This window comes from Amia ocellicauda, chromosome 3, assembly GCF_036373705.1.
Source record: "Amia ocellicauda isolate fAmiCal2 chromosome 3, fAmiCal2.hap1, whole genome shotgun sequence".
Classification (NCBI taxonomy): Eukaryota; Metazoa; Chordata; class Actinopteri; order Amiiformes; family Amiidae; genus Amia; species Amia ocellicauda.
In genome coordinates, this window is record NC_089852.1 from 8,767,839 (window position 1) to 8,788,845 (window position 21,007).

At 36.8% G+C, this 21,007-nt stretch overlaps 1 protein-coding gene across 2 annotated transcripts; it reads left to right on the forward strand.

Annotated features, from left to right (window-relative positions):
* The first annotated feature begins 2,098 nt into the window (after positions 1 to 2,098).
* ppp4r2b (protein phosphatase 4, regulatory subunit 2b) lies at positions 2,099 to 12,262 on the forward strand. Of its 2 annotated transcripts, XM_066698052.1 has the most exons (10): positions 2,099 to 2,252; positions 2,785 to 2,866; positions 5,498 to 5,545; positions 7,581 to 7,751; positions 8,134 to 8,227; positions 8,484 to 8,521; positions 8,694 to 8,768; positions 9,274 to 9,414; positions 9,839 to 10,116; positions 10,481 to 12,262. In XM_066698052.1, exons 1-10 carry the CDS (start codon positions 2,219 to 2,221, stop codon positions 10,849 to 10,851), a joined length of 1,332 nt encoding a protein of 443 aa, XP_066554149.1. In that variant the 5' UTR covers positions 2,099 to 2,218; the 3' UTR covers positions 10,852 to 12,262. The 2 variants fall into 2 exon arrangements, with proteins under 2 accessions (XP_066554149.1, XP_066554150.1); XM_066698053.1 differs by lacking the exon at positions 5,498 to 5,545 and having other exon boundaries at positions 2,100 to 2,252.
* Positions 12,263 to 21,007: the final 8,745 nt, after the last annotated feature.

A 21,007-nucleotide genomic window follows, 5' to 3' on the forward strand; every position in this document is an offset into this window, starting at 1 on the left:
TTATTATCATAACCCTGGTTCCCTGAAAAAGGAAGACAGCTAATGGGAAGAGCCTTCTGACCTGCCAATCATTGAAAGCATGTACCAAAGCTGCCCAATAGGGGCCCTGCTGGCAGGAGAGACCCGCCCCCGGCGCCTGTGAAAAGTCTCCTCCTGACTGCAGCTCCCTGCGATTTCTTCATCAGAAAGGTCGTCTGGTCGAGCGACCCCTGAAGAGTAATGGCTGTCTTTCTTTTTCAAGCAACCAGGGTTATGATAATAACCTATCATTCCCTTTCAAATCAAAAGACAGCCATTACCTAATGGGAAGATGCAGATTTCCTGTCTTCAAGCAGCTGTTGCTGGAAGCACAGGATTGTCGATATGGGGCACGACACCGGATCCACACGTCTCTCTAGACACCAGCTCTGAAAAGCTGACCACTTTTAAGTATATTAGGCCCTGGTGGAGGGGGCCCTGTCTGACTGCAGCGTTTCCACGACATTAACAGGCAGCCCCAGAGACATCAGGTGGTGTCTTTCAGGCGCCAAACCCACACCTGCAGCTGTGCTGGGTTGGGATGCCATAACAGTCCCTCTGCTTGGCTCAGCAAATCCCGTCAAAGCAGAAGCTGCCACAGATCCGCGCTGATCATCTGTGCCAGCGTCGTGAAACACAATTGTCTCGGCCACCAGGTGGCGATCAGGAGAACTTGAGCTCCTTCCTGGCGAATCCTCTCCAGTGTCAGTGGAAGAAGTGGCAGTGGGAGGAAGACACACAGCAGTTCCTGTGGCCATGGGTGAGCAAAGCCGTCCACACCTTGTCTGGGTGAGTGTAGGCCTCCCTGGTGGTTGATGTAGGCCACCACTGACATGTTGTCCATCTGAACCAGGACGTGTCTGTCTGCCAAACCATGGCGAAAATGGTGCCGCGCCAGTCACACCGCTTGCAGCTCCTGTACATTGATGTTTGCAACTGACCAGAGGCCGCTCCACACTCCTTGGACTCCCATCCTATTCCAGACAGCACCCCAGCCTGTTGTAGAGGTGTTTGTGGTGATGACTTCCCGTCTGTGCGGGCATCCGAGGGGGGGAGCCGAGGCGCAGATTGTTCAGATTTCTCCACCAGGACAGTGCCTGCCAGCACATTGAGGTCACTGTCAGTGGGTGGTGTTTGTGTCTCGCTGGGTGTAGCTTGTGGGCGTTTACCCAGTGTTGCAATGGGCGCATGTGCAGAAGGCCCAAGGGAAGAATATTCAAGGCGGCCGCCATCAGCCCCAACAGTTTTTGAAATTTCACCAGCTGGAGAGTCGATGCCCGTATCAGCATATCTCCTTCGCCTTCGCAGTAATTAAATTAATCTTCAGCAATAAAAAGGAAGTTTATTTGACTTTATCTGTTTTTTTTTTTATATATATTTTGCCAGCACACTAATTTCATTAATTGTAGTGTCTTTTGGACCTCATTAGTATTTTTAAACAAATACACACAACTAATATAGGACTAAGAGGAAAAGTACATTGAAACAAATGGTTGTAATCCAGATTCTTAGTGAAATCAAGTTTCTATCCCAAACATTATTAACTGGCATTAACTGCATTTGGCAAGAACACCCTACACTACATTTAACAATAGTGCAACTTTACTATTTACAGAGCATAGAAGAGCTGATTTTAATATATCTTTATATCACCTGCTACAATTGATTTAAAAAAAATTAGGATATCATGTATAATGCATTTAGAAATTAGATCATTTTATATATATGTTCATAGTAGTAGTGTTAATAAAAGGACTTGAACATTTGTGTAAAAGCTCCCATCAACGTGACTGCTCATGCACTATGGATTGCTCACAAGCAAAAAAAAGTGGAGCCAATAACTTCACAAAACATGCGATGGCATGTGAAGCTGTTATTGATGCAACTGCATGACTGGCTGAAAGTAGCTGGCTTGCACGATTATTTAGCCTCTGTGCAGCAGTGGGAGCAGCCGTGGGAGCAGCCTATGAACCCGGCTCTGCTCTAGCTGGGCCCTAACGGTAGCTGTCAGCCTGTGCACAGTCTCCGACCGCGCCGACCGCGCATGCTCGGTGCGTCCGCAGACAGGCAGTGACGTCACGGGCGCCATATTGAAGTGCCGATTTTTTGTCTCGGACGCTGCTGCTGCCAGCTTTCTGTTTCCTGTTGGATTCAGGAGGAGATAGACAGAGAAAGAGCTTCAACATTACACACCACGATCATGGAAATCGACACACTTCTGGAGGCTCTGAAAGGTGGTTAGATGGAGTCTGGCTAGCGATCTGTGTTTGCTGGGAAAAGTAAAGATTTGGGTGGTGGGAACTGGGTTTAGGTTGCCAGAGTAGTAAGGTGTTGAATGTGGCGGTGGCGGTTGTGTATGTAATTGTATGATCAAAATTAACTACGAAAAGGCTGGTGTATGTGATAATATGAGCTTTTAAACACTATTAGTAGGTTAGCAACGTGCTCTACATCGACGTGCAGTAGTCTGAGTGTGTATGGAGGTGTAGTTTTAACCCAAAGCCGGTAACTTACATTCACCGCGGTTATAAAACTGCACCGATCATAATCCTATAAGTTATTGATCGTGTGCATGTTTAAAGGTAGCGGGAAAGTTTCACAATGGCCGGCGAACGTGTGCCGCGCTGACGTTCGGCGTGATTTCGGCGCAGTTCCCCGTCGTTTCTGGTAACTTTTGTGGAAGCAGAGGTTAGGCAGCCAGCCTGGTGTGATCAAACTCGTGTTTTCTGTGCCTAAATCCTCCCCTGCCCTTGTCCTTCCCTCCAGATTTCGAGAAGAAAGGGAAGAAGGAAGTGTGTCCAGTGTTGGACCAGTTTCTGTGTCATGTCGCCAAGACGGGAGAGACTATGTGAGTATATTTCCCTGCGAGTCCCCATAAGAGGCCTATGATTATGTCTCGGGAGTGGAATAAGAGAAATGGACACAGGCTGTCTCCCCAGCGGAGGACAGCGGAACTGCACTTTGGGTTTCAACATTTTCCAGTGTTAGCGAGAGAAACTGAGCATGCAGTTGGGTGATCGTGGGACACATGTATACAGATGTATGTGTCTAATCTATATGCTTTTAAAACTGCAGGCTAAAGAAGCATTGTGCATTATTTACATTTCATACACCATCACGGAAGCCTACGGTTTTAAACACCTCTAGCCAATAATAGGAGTTTATTAAACAGACCTCCTGCAATTGTAAATATAGTACATTGTCAGCAACTCCACCCACCCCCTGAAAAACCAAAGTAACTAGGGGGGGAGTTTTAGTTTTTAAACTGTAGTTTGTAGTCTTTTATTTTCTATGTGAAAATATTAAACATTAAAAGTATAGTTTATCGCTTGTGGAGTGGCTTGCTGCCATTTCATCAATACAAAGAGAAGCTTTGTATTGTAATAAATACAAAGAGGTAGTTTTGTTATTACATACTGGTCCTAGCAGCAGGTTTTGTTTTGTCTGCATCCATTATGTGGAACACCCCCGTCAAGCACTGCTTATAGACATAACCTTCATTTCAGGTGACACCTGTTGCAAAATGGAAGATTGAGTCATTTTATACAGTATCTTACTGTGCAGTTTTAATTTTCAAAGTTTCTCTTTCTGAATGTTCGCTTCCCTTTACACATTCTACTGAGTGTACAGTTGCTTCAGAAGGGGAGCTAATTGATATTTTTGCTTTCTGAAAGCAGCTATGAGTGAACTATGGACTTTGTCTGGCCCTAGAAGCATGTGCCCACAGAGTTTGATCTATAATGACTTGAATGTTCAAACGTATTGCTGTGTTTTAGCTTTTGGATCGGTTCTAAGGGAAGTGTATACAATTTGTTTTGCTCCTATAGCCTCTAGCTATTTATATACATAAAATAATGAATTCATCTTTTTATTTTTAAATATCTATTAGTTCGAGAACTCATCCTCTAGATGAATATTGCACCTCAAACAAAGATTTCCTTTAGTCTTCTAAAACGTTTGAGTGCAGAGAGAGACCGTTTAAAGTCGCAGAGCGCTTTACAGATTGATAAACTGAAAACAGCAAGAAACGAAACCACAAACAATTGATAAAATAATAAATAGAATGAGATAGTATCCCCTTTATCATACTTTTTGTTTGTAAGTATATAGAAACATTATGAATGATTTAATCCGATTCTAAATGCAGGGTTGAACTTTTTTTTAATGTTAATTCAAGTATAAATGGTAATATTAGCAATAAGATAAAGCAGAAAGAAAACATGTTAAACATACATTTTGAAGACTACAATTGAATCAGCAAATTATTTTAGATATATTTTTTGTTATCAAACAAGTTGGCCCTTGCAGCTATAAATCAAAACATCTTGGATGGACTGCAGTGCAGCCAAAGCAGTAGTTAAGTCTTCCATATTAGGGCTGTCCTGCTTTGGCCTATCTGATTTTGTGAACATATTTAGGCTGTTTTGAACTTGTTTTGTAGTAATATTTTAGAAAATGAATCCTATGATAAATGAGACTTGTTGAAGGACCGTAGAATTAACTTTGGCACGACTTCCTATTCTCCAAATTGAGCCTGATTTTAGGTAGTAGTGTTTTTGTTTTTTAATTATCGTGATTCCCATAATCAGAACACCCAACATTTGTTTAATTATATATAATTTGTTTTACCATTCCTTCCAGATGTACTACTTTTCTGACTCAGAATATGAAAAGAAAATAGTGATAGGAAACTCTTAATGTTTTTATTTTCCATTTAATGTTTGAGACTAAATATTTAGGTTTTATTCACCAAGCTTTTGGCATTTGTTAAGGCTTTTCTTCCTTTTGAGTATGGTTTGCAATGTTTGATTACTTACATTTCCAGCAGTATGTAGATTTTTTTAAATGTTATTTAGTAGAAATTAGTATTACAATGATTTTCAGCTTTTCAAAACATTGTTTTTAATTAAAACAAACCTACACTATTTGTATAGGCAAAAAATACATTTGAAATAGACATAGGTTACTTTTTCATGTATACAGGAGTTTGTTACTCATATGGCATTTATTACTTTCTAGACTTCCATATGTTCTGGTACAGTCCTGTTAAATGATTGACATGCTTGGTTAGATGTGTTATCAGATTTCACTCCTTCCAGTGGTAGTTTGTGACTGACACCTGCACCAGTTTTTGGCTATCAAATGAGATGGCATGCTGATGACACTCACTACTGTTTATTTGCAATAGAGATGCTGCATATGTCAAAACAGTGCTAGAGGAACAAAGAGCATTTGATCAGTATCAAATACCAACTGCTACTGAAGAAATACACATCTATGCATCCATTAATCACCAATTCTTTACATTTTTACTTTAAAACCTGCTTTAAAACAAAGTTCTACAGTGTTTACTTCATCTGCTTAAATTATGCATCTTGCTAGTATTTACCTTTTTGATGGATTTGAGTGCATAACATTTAATTTCCTTGTTTCCAGATGTGTTAAAATTTGCCACATCATTTCTGTTTTCCCCATTCAGTTGTTCTCGCAGAGATGAAGGAAGGGGAACTTGCCCTGAACAAGCTTGGTAATTAATGTTTTGCATAAAATTATCTTTCATTAGAGTTTGAGAGTAACAGTGCAGAGAATCTCAGCTTGGACCACAGTATAAGATTAGATTCAATTATTGTCTCTGAATTCATAAAATGTAGGACAGGCAATCCTGTACAGAAATAATGGTCTGCTTTAATCACTTGAGAACATATTCTTAAGAGGTACAAATCCACTATGAATGGAAACCATATTAATAAAATGCTTATAAATAAACTGCATGTGGAACAACATCAAAGAGAATTAACCTGTCATCATTTATTAGAATGTTTCTCAGATTTAAGGCAAGGTAAAAGCACCATCTTATTTATGTTAGCTTTATGAAACCAGGACACATAATAGACACTTATTCTAAACTGTATAGTTTTAAAACTAGAAATGTCTTTGAAATAAACATAGTATAATACATCCCTCTATATATAATACACATTTTAAATTAGCTTAGTGTAATTTAAAGGGAACGCTTTAGGTTTGTCTGTCCATAATGACTGGAATACAACTGCAATTCTGACATCACATTTTTTGGTATGACCTCTCATAAATAGAGCAAACTGTTTTATCAAGCTGTTTATGATCTACCATTACCACGGTGCGTAAAATATGATCAAAGCTTACAGTTCAGTGAACAAGGTTTATTAATTCATACTTTTTTTTTTTTTTTTTATAACTTTTTGACAAACCATTGAAATATAGACTTTTATTACCTTGCATGATCTATTTATGTCCCCTAGGCTTTAAACCATATGTATATATTTTCTTCATTTGGTCAATGCTGCTGACTTTCTAAGCTTATTTTTTTGCTTATCCCTTCCCTCCCTAAATGGTTCTTGAGAGTAATGCTTAGCGTTGTAGTTACTGCTTTGTGGGTTGTATAATGTGCCAAGTAAAAAGAAACTATTGTATTTACCCTATATTCCCATTGGGGGCTAGTTCAATAGAATGATTTTAAATGTTTAAGTGTTGTTGTATTCATGCTTGGACACTTTAGGGGCAGAAAGTAAACATGGTTGTTTTAGAGGTTCTTTTTATGGTCCTAATAGTAATACAACAGAAAAGTAAACTATCCATTTTAAACTAATTCCACAGTTCATATGATCTGCAAATATCTTTTTGACCCCTTAGTACCCATCAGCATAGCAATAGAAATATAGCCCTACATGTAAAATTTGAAGTTGGATATATTTCTCTTTTTGTACAAGGTACTGTAAAGTCTTTATATTCAACATCAGTATAGCTCTGAACTGTAACATTTGTATCATGTTTTGAGACTTGGTTATGGAACAAACTTATGTAATCAGAATCTTCATGGAAATATCTAAAACAATATTCAAAATAAATAAATTATATTGGATCTCACCTGGGTTTGAAAGTGTTCATTTGAAGCTCCGTTGTAGTAGGGCTTTAAAGACTAATCTGTACATTTTCTTTGAGATCTGAAGGATTATTGATATAAGCTTGGACAACTGTGGATGTTTGTTCATGTATCATTTATCCTTCAGCTGCATAAATGAACATAAAATATTTACACGCATGATGTAGATGGAGATTGTATTGCTGTTCTTTTTAAATGTTTAATTTCATCGGAAAAGATGAAGGCTGAACAGAGAGCTGTCTAAGTTGTTGTAAGGTATGTTTAATGAAAATTTAAAAAGTTATTTAAGTAGGATTTAAAAAAAAATAACATTTTAGGTGTAGTGTATAGAATCTAATGTCTTACAGTTTATAATCATATTTGCCAGTGACAATTTTTTTCCCCAAAAAAACATTGCAAAATGTAGTAAGGCAAAGCAGTGTTGCTCTTAAAAATGACAATTAAGGTTTTGTGGTGTGACATGATAACCCTATAATTGTTAACATGAACTTGAACTGATGAACCTGTATCTTCCTTCTGTTAATGGCTCGTATAGATTAAAGTTGAAATTATGTTGATCAACATTCTTTATAGGGTTTTGTAGTATATGTATTTGAGGTCAAACCTTGTTCTCTCTCTCTCTCTCTCCCCCCCTTTTTAGGATTCAGTGGTCACAGTTCAAAAGCTATTTCCTCTTTAAGCTAGAGAAAGTGATGGATGATTTCAGAGCAACAGCCCCTGAACAGAGAGGGCCTGCTAACCCAAATGTGGAGTACATTCCCTTCGAGGAAATGAAGGAGAGAATTCTGAAAATAGTTAATGGATACAATGGGTAGGTGGCAGTAGAACTGTGGACATGTTCATTTGCTGTTTAAGCTTTTTAGCTGTAGGGCATTTCTTGTAATACAAAATATAATTTGTGAAATGCTGCTTTTCAACTAGCCAAGACTTATATTCCTTAAACTGATATTTCATAGTCTCTAGTCTTGTGTTATACTTGCCTTGGCCTGTGTAAGAAAATCTGGATTTGCACACCAAGCCTGATACAATAGCGCCATCTACTGTAGTTAAAACACACAACAATTTGTTTAATTTGAGTTTATTGTGAGTGATCCTTACTGCAGACATTTTATCATTACCACTAATTGTTTCTAGAGATTGTAATCTGTGAGCTGTATTCCTGAAAACCTTCTTATTGTTTCTGGTTTGTTTAGAATCCCTTTTACTATTCAGCGTTTATGTGAATTACTGACTGAACCCAAGAGGAATTACACTGGGACTGACAAATTTCTTAGGGGTGTTGAAAAGGTAATTATAATGAACTTCACATTTACATTATCAAGCAATTTTTTAATTATGTAAAGTATGCTTAAATAATTTACACCAAAAGACATTTTATCTGAATTTTACAATCTTAAATTACGTTAACTATTGGATTACAAACTCCAATTCAATAATTTTATTTAGACAAATGTAAATAACCTAAACAAAAATGTTAGGCTTGTATTACAACTGAAAACTTAAAGCACCTTTCCCCCCCCATGTGTTTTGTTTTCCCCTCTAGAATGTCATGGTTGTCAGCTGTGTATATCCAACATCAGAGTAAGTATGCAAGATTATAACATGATCTACTTTACTAGATCAGTAATACTTATTTTGTAAAACTGTAAAATTCCTATTAACTGTCTCATTTGGAGGATTGTCATTTCTGCATTTTCTGACTGTGCAAGAGGCCATAGAACAATTTCATTAAATTGCTTGCTTGTCTTTGCAGGAAAAATGGCTCCAGTAGTTTGAACAGGATGAATGGTGTTATGTTTCCTGCTAATTCCTCTGGTTATTCAGACAGGTATGCTTTTAATATGTTAATCACAGCTCTTTATTGTTGTTAAAAGAAAATGGATCACTTTTGTTGCCTACCTTGACCACCACATGTGATTGTATTGTTTTTATTATAATTACTTGATTTCTTAGCAGACACCCTTATCCAGTGTGACTTGTACACAATAAATGTGATGTATTGTATATTTTACTCATTTAGCTGGGCATTGACTGGAGCAGTCTAGGTAAAGTACCTTGCTCAAGGGTACAACAGTAGTGCCCCCGCCTGGGATTCAACCCACACCCCTCCACTCCAGAGCCCAGAGCCCTAACCACTACTTCCCCAGTGTTACATATTCAGTGTCATAAGTTTATTATATTGTGGTACAACCATGCCGGTAATTTGTCATGAGTACATTATCTAATGAATGACCATTATGTGTGTGTGTGTGTGTATATATATATATAATTTTTTTTATGATTAATATAAATGTTTGTATGAATGGGAAATGTTCTTTACTGTGTGGCTCTAGGAATGTAAATGGACCTGGAACACCGAGGCCGTTGAACAGACCAAAGCTCTCTCTCTCGAGTTCTCTAGCAACAAATGGTTTGCCTGACAGTACAGAAAACAAAGAGCCCACGACAGAGGAGGCGGACGAAAAGCCTCAAAGGTATTGTTTCGGAAGCTTACTCTCAATAGTTTTTACTTGTTCAAACGTGGGGACCCAGGATTTAGTTTCTGACCTTACAAATGTATGATTGCTTACGTGGCAGGTTTTCATTCTGACTGCCAGATGAACTTGGCCCATATCACACGTGCATCTCTTGTGTAAATCACTATCCTTGTGCCTGCCCTCAACAGTAATTCATAGGTATTTGTATTGAGCTACCTTTCTCCCCATCACATTAGTGTAAATTATATTGATATGTTGATGGGATAGCCTGGAAAATTTCACTCAGTAGCAACTCAAGTTTCTTTGGTGTGTGAATAGAAAAATTGATCTCCAGGTCACATTTCAGTACCTTGTACAAGCACGGTCAATGTTTATAGTGTTGTAATCCTGAAAGTGTAGTTTTATTTTTTGTCTTGTTAAGTGATTCGTCAACATCGGAAGGAGAAGGTACTCTGGGTAGTCCTGTGAAAAACAAACACCTTGAAGATGAAGACCCAATGGAGGCTGAGGGCCATGAGGTAAAGAGACTCAAGTTTGACAAAGACGATGAAGATGAGGAAGACAAAGAGAAGGAAGCCCTCGACTCCAGTCTCGGTGAAAGCTCGGCAGAAATGCCAGAGGAGGCCGAATCCTCAGACGCTCAGGAAAGAGAGACGGAAGACCACAAAGGTGCCGACCCTCTGACCACAGATGAACAAGGTGTTGTTTTTTTTCTTTTTCGTGTGGGTGGGATTAGTTCTTACAACTTTAATAGAAGTTTAACATATGAAAGAGAGGGAGATAATTCATTTGATTGTCTTAAGGGAAAACCAATTTAAAATACAATTAAAGGTCAAATACTCATGCCATAGATTCCTTACTCCCTAAGTAGAATATAACAAAAATAGATTAGATTATTCCTAAATGCTAGTCCGACCTCATCTTAATACTGAGAGAGGGCGATTATTTGATAAACTTTTCCAGTTTGTGTGTAGTAGGTAGTTGCCAGACGCCTAATATGATTGGTGAATTTCAGGTGAATGAGTCTATTTACATCTCTTACCTCATTGCTTCGTATTTTTAGAGCCTTCAAGTACGCAGACTGAAAGCTCGGCTGGGGAGACCGCCAAGGACAAGGCCGAGAGGGAGGTCTCGTCTGCTACAGAGGATACCTCGGAGGAAAACAATCAAATGGACCAGTCCGAGCAGCCATCGCAGCCAGATAAGGATTTGAGCCCTGAAGGCAGGGAAACGAGCGAGAGTATTGACCCTGTCAGTAGTAGCAGCAGCAGCAGCAGCAGCAGCAGTAGCAGCAGCAGCAGTGAAGACAGCAGCGTGAATGAAGAGCCCGGGACGGCCTCTTCCACTGAGACTCCTGAAACCCCCTCGGAGAGCGCAATGGAGAACAGTACGGAAGCCACAGAAACGGCAGAAGAGCCCATGGAGCAAGACTAACTGCAGGGATATTTATGGTGCAGTATTTTCCACAAGGCTCTGATTTTACACTGTATAAAAAAATAATAAAAATAAATAAATAAAGTGGACCTTTAGTTTCCCAAGAGAAGCTGGTTCTCCAACACGTCTCAAAGGAGTAAACCCTGAAAGAGTTGCACATCCTTAGAACTGTGAATGCCAGCTCGTTCAGGCCAAGCTTACCGCTGACTTTTTGGTTTGTTCAAATCAGTGGTTTGTGTATAGATTTTTATTTGGAATTAAAGTTTTTAAACTGGAAGGTTATAATTTTGACAGTTGTTTTGGAGCTCATTACATTTAGTTATACAAGCTTTTTTTTTTCTTTTTTTTTCTGAAATTTGTGGCAGGTTTTTCACACTTGGTCGATATTTATCAAATTTAGGGTTTTACTTGGGATTTAAGACTTAATCCTCATTGGTTAAACTCTAAACCTGTTTGAATGGTGCATTTCACATCACGTTCATATATATATATATATTTCTTTTCCCCGTGGATGTCAGTTCAGTTATTTTGTACAACAGAAAAAAGCCAAGGTTTCAAATTCTGTACCCATGTCATGAAATCTGACCAATGCTAAACTCTGGACACTTTCACAGATGACACGGCAGGATTAAAACACATTCCAGGAACGCTATTAAACCTGTACACCGTTTTCATAATCATTTGAGGTGCCTGTGGTGGTGAGTTTCAGATATCTACAGAAGAATAGTTTTGTCCTTAAATGTTTGAAACTTGGCTGATTTAAAATGTTTGACTCAAGTTTTGGTTGTAGAATGGAAGCTATTTTTAGCTTATATATTTGCATCCATTAGAAGAACTATGAAATTATTCAGTTTTCCTAAATGGTGTGAGTATATCAGAGTAGGTTCCTTTCAGACGTTTTGTTTTCTTCCAATATGCACAGGTCATTGCTAAGAGACACTGCTAAATGTATTGGAAGAGCAATCTAACATATTAACTTTACCTTGTCTAATACAAGAATTATAATTTTAGGGTGCATTGAACCACCATAATTTATATAAACTTTTCAACTGAATGACCTATTTTTTGAACATACTACTTTGACAGCCAGTGGTTGTTTAATAACTGAAAACCAGCTCAAAGCACAAATGCTTACCCTCCCAATGTTTTCAATTTAAAACCTCATTGAATACCAAGTCATTTCACATACAAACCTCCATAACAATTACTGGCTGCCAAATTTGTAACTGTTTCTGCAACTGTACTTTTTGATATTTAGAATTTTTAAATTTCTGTAAAGTAGATTTTGTAGATTGTAATAAGTGTTCACTGCCTTTGTGAGACGGTATATAATTGTATAATTTCTGTGTAAACTGAATGCTTGGGCTTTCAATACAGTATTCCTATAAAGCAATAAATGTTCATGTTATAAGTGTGGGTATGCTTTATTTGTATCTGACAGCTTTTATTTTACTTGAACTTTTGGCAGCAATAAACTTTTTTTTTTTTTTTTTTTATGCACCTCTGTCTACTAATACATTCTGAATGCACTCTGCTTTGAATCATATTAATGTCTAAAAAAAAAAGTGAAATTAATGAAATTATAACTTATGGTCCGTTTATGAACGTTGCAAAACATTTTATGATATCGTAGATTGTGCTACACTAATGTAAAGAGCTTGAGTTTGTAAATCTAAAAGGAATGGTTGGACATTAGACTATGCAATTATGTAGTTTGATTTTGTTTTCAGTTAGCATGAATACATTTTGGAGGTAGAGCAGGGAACACAGTGCCACAGAAATAGTTTAAATTTGTCATAATTTGGTTCTGTAGTTTTTAATTTGAAGACTGAACAGTTTTAAAATAATTTGTTTTATGTTCTGCATATTTCAGCATTATGTATTCAGTTGGCTGTTTAAAATTGGCACATGTAAATCTGTGTATGACTGTCTGAAGATCCATTCTGTTTTAATTGACTGGGTTGTGGTCGTTTGATTCAACAAAAGATGTTTTGACTACAATGTACTAATGCATTGTTATAAATGTTTATGTGCTAGTTCCTGTGTCAGGGATGTTTCAACTGTATGAGCATTTGATTTAAATGTTTCAATTTTTCATCATCAGTGCTCAAGGAAATCAAAAGATTGAGGAAACCAGGGGTGCATCTCGGAGAAACGGTCTCTAAAACTCTTTACAACATGTTCAATGTGTTGAAGTTGGGAGGAGAAAGCAATTAAGGTAAACCGCTTATTTGAGTCCCTTGAGATTGCCTCATTACAGTCATCCTTGCCGAAACGTTCAGAAGACCTACAGCTTGGAAATCGGGAACTTGTAGGTGCAATTAAGAAAACTAGACTCTAAATTTAAGCAAGACAAAAGACATGTTCAACAACTTTGTCAAGACCAAGAAAACTGATAGAAAGGAACTTCAATCCAATGAAAAAAAATACAAACGTTTAGGTTTAAAGCAATTTGGAACGGCTCCCAAGAGACAAAAGACCAAATCAAAGATGAAAGAAAGATTATTGTTGCTGGAGAAACTACATTTAACAATTGGATCAATATTTCAGAGACCTTCATCCAGCAGTGGTGATGAATATGATATTGTTCCTCAAATCTACTCTAGAAGTATGAGTTGGAAAAATGTATCAACACTGAACACTGCAGTTGTGAAGTCTGGCAAATTTCCTACAACTACATGCAGTACCTGCAGTAGGCAATATTATTTCAATGTTTGTTGAGTTTATTGCAATGTAGTTAAAGTAAGTATAAGGAGCGTTACCTTTTGATTTAGTGTATTTGAAATTTGCTTAATAGTCTCAAAGGAAATAAAATGTGGGTTATCTAAATCCTAGCTATAGAATACATCCTGAGGAGCCATTTAACTGTAGTCTTTGAACGCCTGTCTCTTAGGAAATAATGCCGGGTCAGTGGGGAATTCACCAAGGCTAGAAATAAAATGAGCAGTAATTTGATGCGGTCCCATAAATGGTACAGATTATTAAGAGTTTGAAAATGCTGACGAAGTGTTAATGCAGAGTTGATGGAAATTGCTTCTTGTGATGTTAAGGTTTAGTTTTAATGAACTTGAAAAGTTGAAAAGCGGGTTTAGGATTCATACACCTATAAGAGACCCAGAGTGTACTTTTCCTTTTTAATGAAGTGAGGTATATTTTCTTAATGTAGTATAGAGGCACAGTTATGTTGTCTACATTTAGAAGTATTCATTTAATTGACTCCAAATCAGTTTGAGTTTCAGTTGAAGTTTCTGTCGTGGAACATAAAATAAATCAGAAAAATACACAATGAAAGCTAAGTGCAATGACAGTGAGTGTCCTGTTTAGAAATGGAAAAATAACTGGTGATAGCTGATCACCTCAGTTACAAAACAGGTGCTTCAACCGATATTGAGAATCCTGTGTGGTTGCATTATTTATCTATGCAAGTGCAAATAATTCAATTAAACAGTCAACATTTAAGTAGGGAAATGCAAAGACCTTAGCAACCTGGGAATATGCAAATTATTGCTTTCTCTTACAAGTGAGGTCATTACTTTCCTTATATTTATTCCACAATGCTTTAATTGATACAAATCCTTGTAGACAATATTTTTATCTGTTAAATCATCCTTATATGTGAGAGAAAATTCATAATAATCAGATCGTTTCATGCAGCACTAATAACCAAATGAAGCATCTTTGGAGTAGGCCTGGGGGGATGTTATCTTATAGCTCATAATGTCCCTACAAATTCTATGGAAAGTAAAGCACATTATGATCCATCATAATAAAGAATAAATTCTGGAGAGTATTTCCTGGCATTTCTATGTAAGAAAGCCAGATGGCAGTTCTTTAATATTAGGCTTTCGTTCTCTTTCCCCTTGGGACCTCCTTGATTCATTACACATGGATAAAGGGGCTGAGGTAGAGGTAATTTACAATGATTTCAGCACTTCTCCTTGCAAGGCATGTTCAGCATAAGGACTCCATTCTTGTAATTTCGAAAGAAAAATGGTGAAAGAGTCTAATGAATCTTTATACTTTATACAGAGCTTAAAATCTACCATAACTTTTTTGGGGGGGCCATTGATCAAATCTTAAGATGGTAGATTTGTTCCTATTTGATTAAAATAAATCATCTGTTGACTTTGATTCAGTCCAACTGCAGTCGATTCAATATTTAGTATACCCTTTTAAATAAAATCAGATCATTTTAATTTCCAAAAGATGTTATTTATAAAAAAAGAGATAATAGTCCCAACCTCTAAATAAATAAAGTAATTCTCTGAAGGGTCTATCAGCTTTCATTTCATGTATACAGTTATTTTAACATGTAAATATTTAAAGTCATTGGACTGCACAACGCACAAATGTTTTTAATGCAGTTTGTTAGTTTCAGTATCTTTTCTCAGAATCTAGAATGTATACAGCTACATGTTTATGTATTTTAGGGCAACAGAGTGATTGGGTTGACTCTGTTCTGGGGCTGAACCTGGGGGCAGGTATTACTGACAGAAGTTGATACTGCTTATTTAACTCACTAAGTGTTTCATTTTTACATAGCTTCCAGCAGTGACTCCAATATGGTGTGAACTGTGTAGCTTAGTTTTATATAACTATGCAATTTATATAACTGTGTATCATTTGGCAAGAGAACTAAACTGGGAATGTTGTGCACAGTGTTTGGGAGTGCTCACAGTATATGTTTTAGGATTCTTTATTTTCTTCATGCATTCCTTTGTATTGTATTTTACACATGTACAAATAATACTGTTCTGACCAGGATGTGGTTATATATAGGATTAAACATAAAATGGACACAAAGTGTTGTGCTGCGACTGCTGCAGTGCAGACCAAATTGAGCTAATTACATTTGATTTAATTATCATGAAGCTACATGAAAAAGTACATGTCTAATTTCAACATCGTCACATTTTTCTACTGATTATAGATTATAGTAAGTAGGTAATGCAACGCACACATATTAGCTGCACTTAGCCTGTTTGGGATTGTTGAAAGCTGTTTATAATTAAGCTTAGTTAAATCGCATGCCAGTTGGATATAGTGCTGTGAGAAAAATAATACTCTTATACATATATGTGATATTCATGGTATTTTAGGTTGCATAATAATTGCTATTATTATGTAGAGAGACATTAAATCAACAACTAAAAGACAACTATCACAAAGCCATGTATAAAGAGTCAAAAGAACAGATCTGAAACATGCTATTGAATCTGCTTCAGAAGAACTAATAAAACATGGTCCCGAAAAAATATGTAATTAACAGGCTTTTAAATTAAATACAGGAGTCACTGGCAGAAATGTTCTTGTTAATCAGAGATTATAGAACTGTGATTGTGGCTCTTTTGAGACATTAATTCTATCACATCCAAACGACTGTTCTTTAATTCTCTCACACTTACCAAGGCAAATCTAGATCAATCTCAATGGCTAAGGCTAAGAATTAGGTATGGTTGTGCAGTAAAATAACTTTTTAGCTACAGTTAAATGATCTGTGACTTGATCCTTAAAACTATTCTAAATAACATCCAGGGTTGGATTCAAAACTCAGTTAAAAAATTGAATTCACGCTGATTTTTCTGTAATAATTGAGCATTCACTGGGATTGATTGCTCTTAGAAATGTTGCACCATAATAATCCCCTTTTGCCACATAAATTAAGCTGGTTATTTTCAACTTCAAAGTATATATTGTTATATAACCTGTCCCAGACTGTGTTGCAATAAAATCGTATTTCACTTTCTACAGTACTTTGGTTAAATAGCACAAATCTAAAGCTTTTTCCACCTTTCAAGAAGTAAACAGTACAATTGATTACTTCCACCTTCTTTACATCCTGTGAAATGGATATTATGGCTTGCTGTTGACATGAGTGATGTAGCTGCACAGAGGACTATCACAGTGTAGCACTCTGTCTCTTTCACTGGTCTACAATACAATAAGCTCACAATTAAACCCTTCAACCACCCTTGAAATCTATTGTTTTGCAATTAAATGTTTTAAGGTTGGTCTAGTTCCTGTAACACACTGAACAAGCTTTATGTATAAAAAGGTTGAGTTGTTTAAATTATTATGAGGACCAACTATGCATCACAGGCTAAATCTAACATAAGCTGAAATTGGTATTCTGTTTGTTCAATCAAATCACAAGCAAATAATACAAAGCTATGAAACACTGTGTCTAAATATGGTAAAAAAAAATGCCTTTTTCCTTTTTCATGTGTGACTAGTTACATTTCTCAGAGATTTGGTGCAGAGCAAATGATCATATTTCCTTTCCTAGATATTAGGTCATAAGAAATGCACTACAATATGTATTTAATTGCTCTTCAACACATTAGGAACATGGAATAAAGAAAATTGCACTGATCTCATACAAACACTTCGCTTTTACTACTTTTTTAAGGGTCATGACTGAAACACTGCAATGTCTTTATTGTCCAATAGAGGGTACTGTTTAGTTTTCAAACCAAGCTAACGAGATTATATTCTCTACAAATGAAGATGCAAACTCTCTGCCTGCAGATATTGATATGGCTTGAAATCATTTTACACTAAGGTGTTATATGATTTAAAAAAATATATATATATATAGTTAAGAAGCAGATGCGTCCGTAAGTTGAATTCCTAAGTATATTTGCATGCCTTGGTAAAATGTGCAAAGGGTTAAGACATTATGCCATTAATAATATTAGGTGTGCTCAAATTATGCTATGAAACAAGCATAAAATTGAAACTGACTTAAATTATTTCAAATATATTTTGTGGCTGCAGCTATTTTCTGATTAACTTCTTGCACATAGTTAAATATATAAGGTAGTTTCTTAATTAAATAGAAGAGAGCTTCAAATGCTAGAGGGGTTTTCCAAATAACCCAGTTACTCCAGTACAATTCACTTACCTTTTCCTACACTATATTTTTCACCAGTCAAGAGAATCAGGCCAAATAACAATTTTCTGCAGACTGATATCAGAGCTACGTGGCGAATTGAATTATAAAGCAGGCTTTCCTTATTTAAAACATTCATCTGTGGTGTTTCTCTCAAGGCTATAGAGGTGAATTTAAAGAAGCCATTCTTTCAAAATGACACACAAGACATCATTTTGAATCATGTAGTTATAGGAGAGATGCTTTGGTTACATCACACACGTATTGTCTTTCACATTGGTGGTATCATTTCTTGTCTATGGATTGCATTGGTCATTGTTTTTTCCAAAATAAGCCATGTGTTGTTTTTCTTGGTTCACGTTAGGAATCAAATAAAACATAGATAAATGTCAGAAATCAAGTATTTGGATGCAGTTAAATGTGTGGTTGAAAGCACTAAAAAAAGCCTGGAAGCTTTATCAAAGATAAACGTATTAATATAAAAGGTTTCCCTGTGAACTCTGTGTGGCATCCAAACATTTTGCGTTTTAGGTTTTAGATCTCAGTCACACAAATCTGCCAGCTTTCTTCAGGGTTTCCCTAGCTGCACTTTCATAAATCACTCCCACTTGATTTTAGACAGACATTACTCTGTTTATGTTTCAATGTCAAGTTGCAAAGTCTGACAAATACATGGGTTAAAAATTCTGCACTGGACTGACAAATCGTAACTGGCCCCTGTGGATGTATTTTTGTCAATGGTGATGAATGTTAGATGTTTGAAGAGAAAAAATGTGCCTCTTTATTTCCATCTATAGGTGTCTTAGCAAGTTAAGCTTTGGAGTGCTATAGAGTCCCTTTGAGAATTATTTTTTTCTTTTTTCTTTTTTAAACTGTTATGTTTTTACGACTTAATTAAAGCTGTAAAAGCAAAGGTAGTCTGTGAGAAATACTTCACAATGTTATGAAACCTGAGGCAGTAACGCCTCTAAGAGAAACAGAATGTACTAATAGCATTCTTCAGTGATCTGTCAGTTGAAAAGATAATATTATGCAATAACTAATATCCCTAACAATTAATTAGTTGGACCATATAACCTTGTAAAGGTCATTTGTATCTTAAATAATAAGTACAAGTTTTTCATAAATAACAATTGGTTAAAAGTAACCTAACACTACATGTATAAAGGATGTCACACTACAAATAGACCAATTTAAAACATTTTCCGTTAAGCAACTTTTGACATGCATATTTATTCTGCTTTCAACACTAATTACAACCATATTCCCAACTGTCTTGTTTGAGTATTTAGTTGTCTTCTGTATTTGTTTGTGGTATCACTGATATTTCTCAGCAAGAAAAGAAAAGAGGTGTATTGTACAACCAGATAAACCTTCTTAAATGTGTCCCCAGTGAGTCAGAGGCCAAAACTAAGAACATACTTTCATGGCCTGGTACAGGTCGGGTGTTTTTCCACTACACTACCCGAATTGAGGTAAATGATGAGCTGTGGATGCCAAGAGTCGTGTGCATGATGGTAAAAGATAGTCAGGCTTTTCTGATCACAGCCATGGAGTTTGGTTGTTCTCATAATTTTTAATTTCGATTTTTTGCTAAATGGAAGTGAAAACCAATGATGCTCCAACTACGAAAAGAGGTGAGACAACCTTCTCAGAGAGAGTACCATTTTACATCTTGAGAGAAATCTACTTTCACCTTGTTTTCCTTAGTACAATACATTTGTTATACATTACTGCCATGCCTGCTGTTGGGGGAACTAAATTAAATGTTATTGAATTTTCTTTAAATACAAAATTATGCCAATTTAAACTGCATCAGTTCTCATCACGTTCCCTCTGCTTTCTGTGCATATTCATTTGTCTTTCCTTCAGTTCCCCTTTCAGCCTGCATTTCTTGCTGGAAAAATTGCAGGTATTTGTCATCTGATTCCTAAATGGCCTGCACAAATTCTTTGCCGAAACTGGAGGTTTTCTGTTAGTTTTCTTTTTCCTTAAAACAAATTCTCATTGTGCGTTGAGACTAATGCTACATGATGATGAGTTTAGTTACCTCCTCCCGCTCGGCTCTGAGCCAGTGCAAGGGAAGGAGCAGGGTAGAAAATTCAAGGCCTGGTTCAGGGTTGGGTTGACAAATTTGCCTGCGGGTAACGTACCTCACCACGCCAGCCTTGTTCCGGGTCAGGTCAGATGTGCCAGTGGAAAAGGGGTATTTGGATACAGTGGACCCAATATGCATTAATCTAGTGGGGGGTGGAAATCAAATAAAAGCAATTCTCCTCTGTGTTCTGGCCAGGGTTAGAAAATATTGAACACTGCTTGTGAAGTGAAGTCCCAAGGCATGAACCATTGCTCTTAAACAACAGTGGAAAGCAGTTCACCTAGGTATAGATTGATAGATTTTTTGATTAATTTGACTCTCACTGGCCCACTGAGCTTATAGTACTAGCTAGTGCTTCAAGAGACCACTCAGGGGCAATAGAAAATTGTTTATTTAATTTTCAAAGTGTTAAATGGTTCTCTTTGCTCAAAGCCACAAAGCAACACTTTTTTTTCAGCAGAAAAACATCAGCACAATTAGCTGTAAAAAGAAGAAACTAATTTCTTACAACCCAGGGGATCCTTTTCAACAATTATTGTCTGTGCTCGCCCCATGTGAATATTTCACTCTCATTTACTATCACGTTCTGCATTTCCTTATCAGGTTTGCCTCTGAAGCGCTCCTGAAACAATGCACCAGCCTGTCAGATGGAGTTGAACTGCCAGTTGAAACCTTAATTTGCAAAGACAATTGTCTGTCTTCTTTCGTCCTCCCTCATCTGCTTTATCAGTCCCCTGTAGCACGCTTTCGTCTAATTTCTCGATTTAGGATTTGATTCTGAAAATGATTCTGAATAGTTTGTGCAGGTGAGATGTAGCACATATAACAGGTTTGTATAGTACATTGACAACCTGGGTCCTCTTCGCTCTAGACCTGTTTCAGGTATTCCTGACAAGAAAAATTGGATATTCAAAAGAAAGTTACTAACATATTACAATTCTGCCTGTAATGTCATACATTCTAATGCTTTAAGGATGTATTCATTAATGTATTGTAGGTAAGGCCTAAGAACAGTTGCAAAGCAGTATGTGTAACTTTGTCAGTTTAAGCAGGTGAACTTCGGTCACCAGGGGATATCAATCATTGCTTAATTAGGCATTACTGGCCAATTTTCAGCATTCTGTCTCACAAAATGAGATATCCATCTATCATTGCCGAGCCACTAT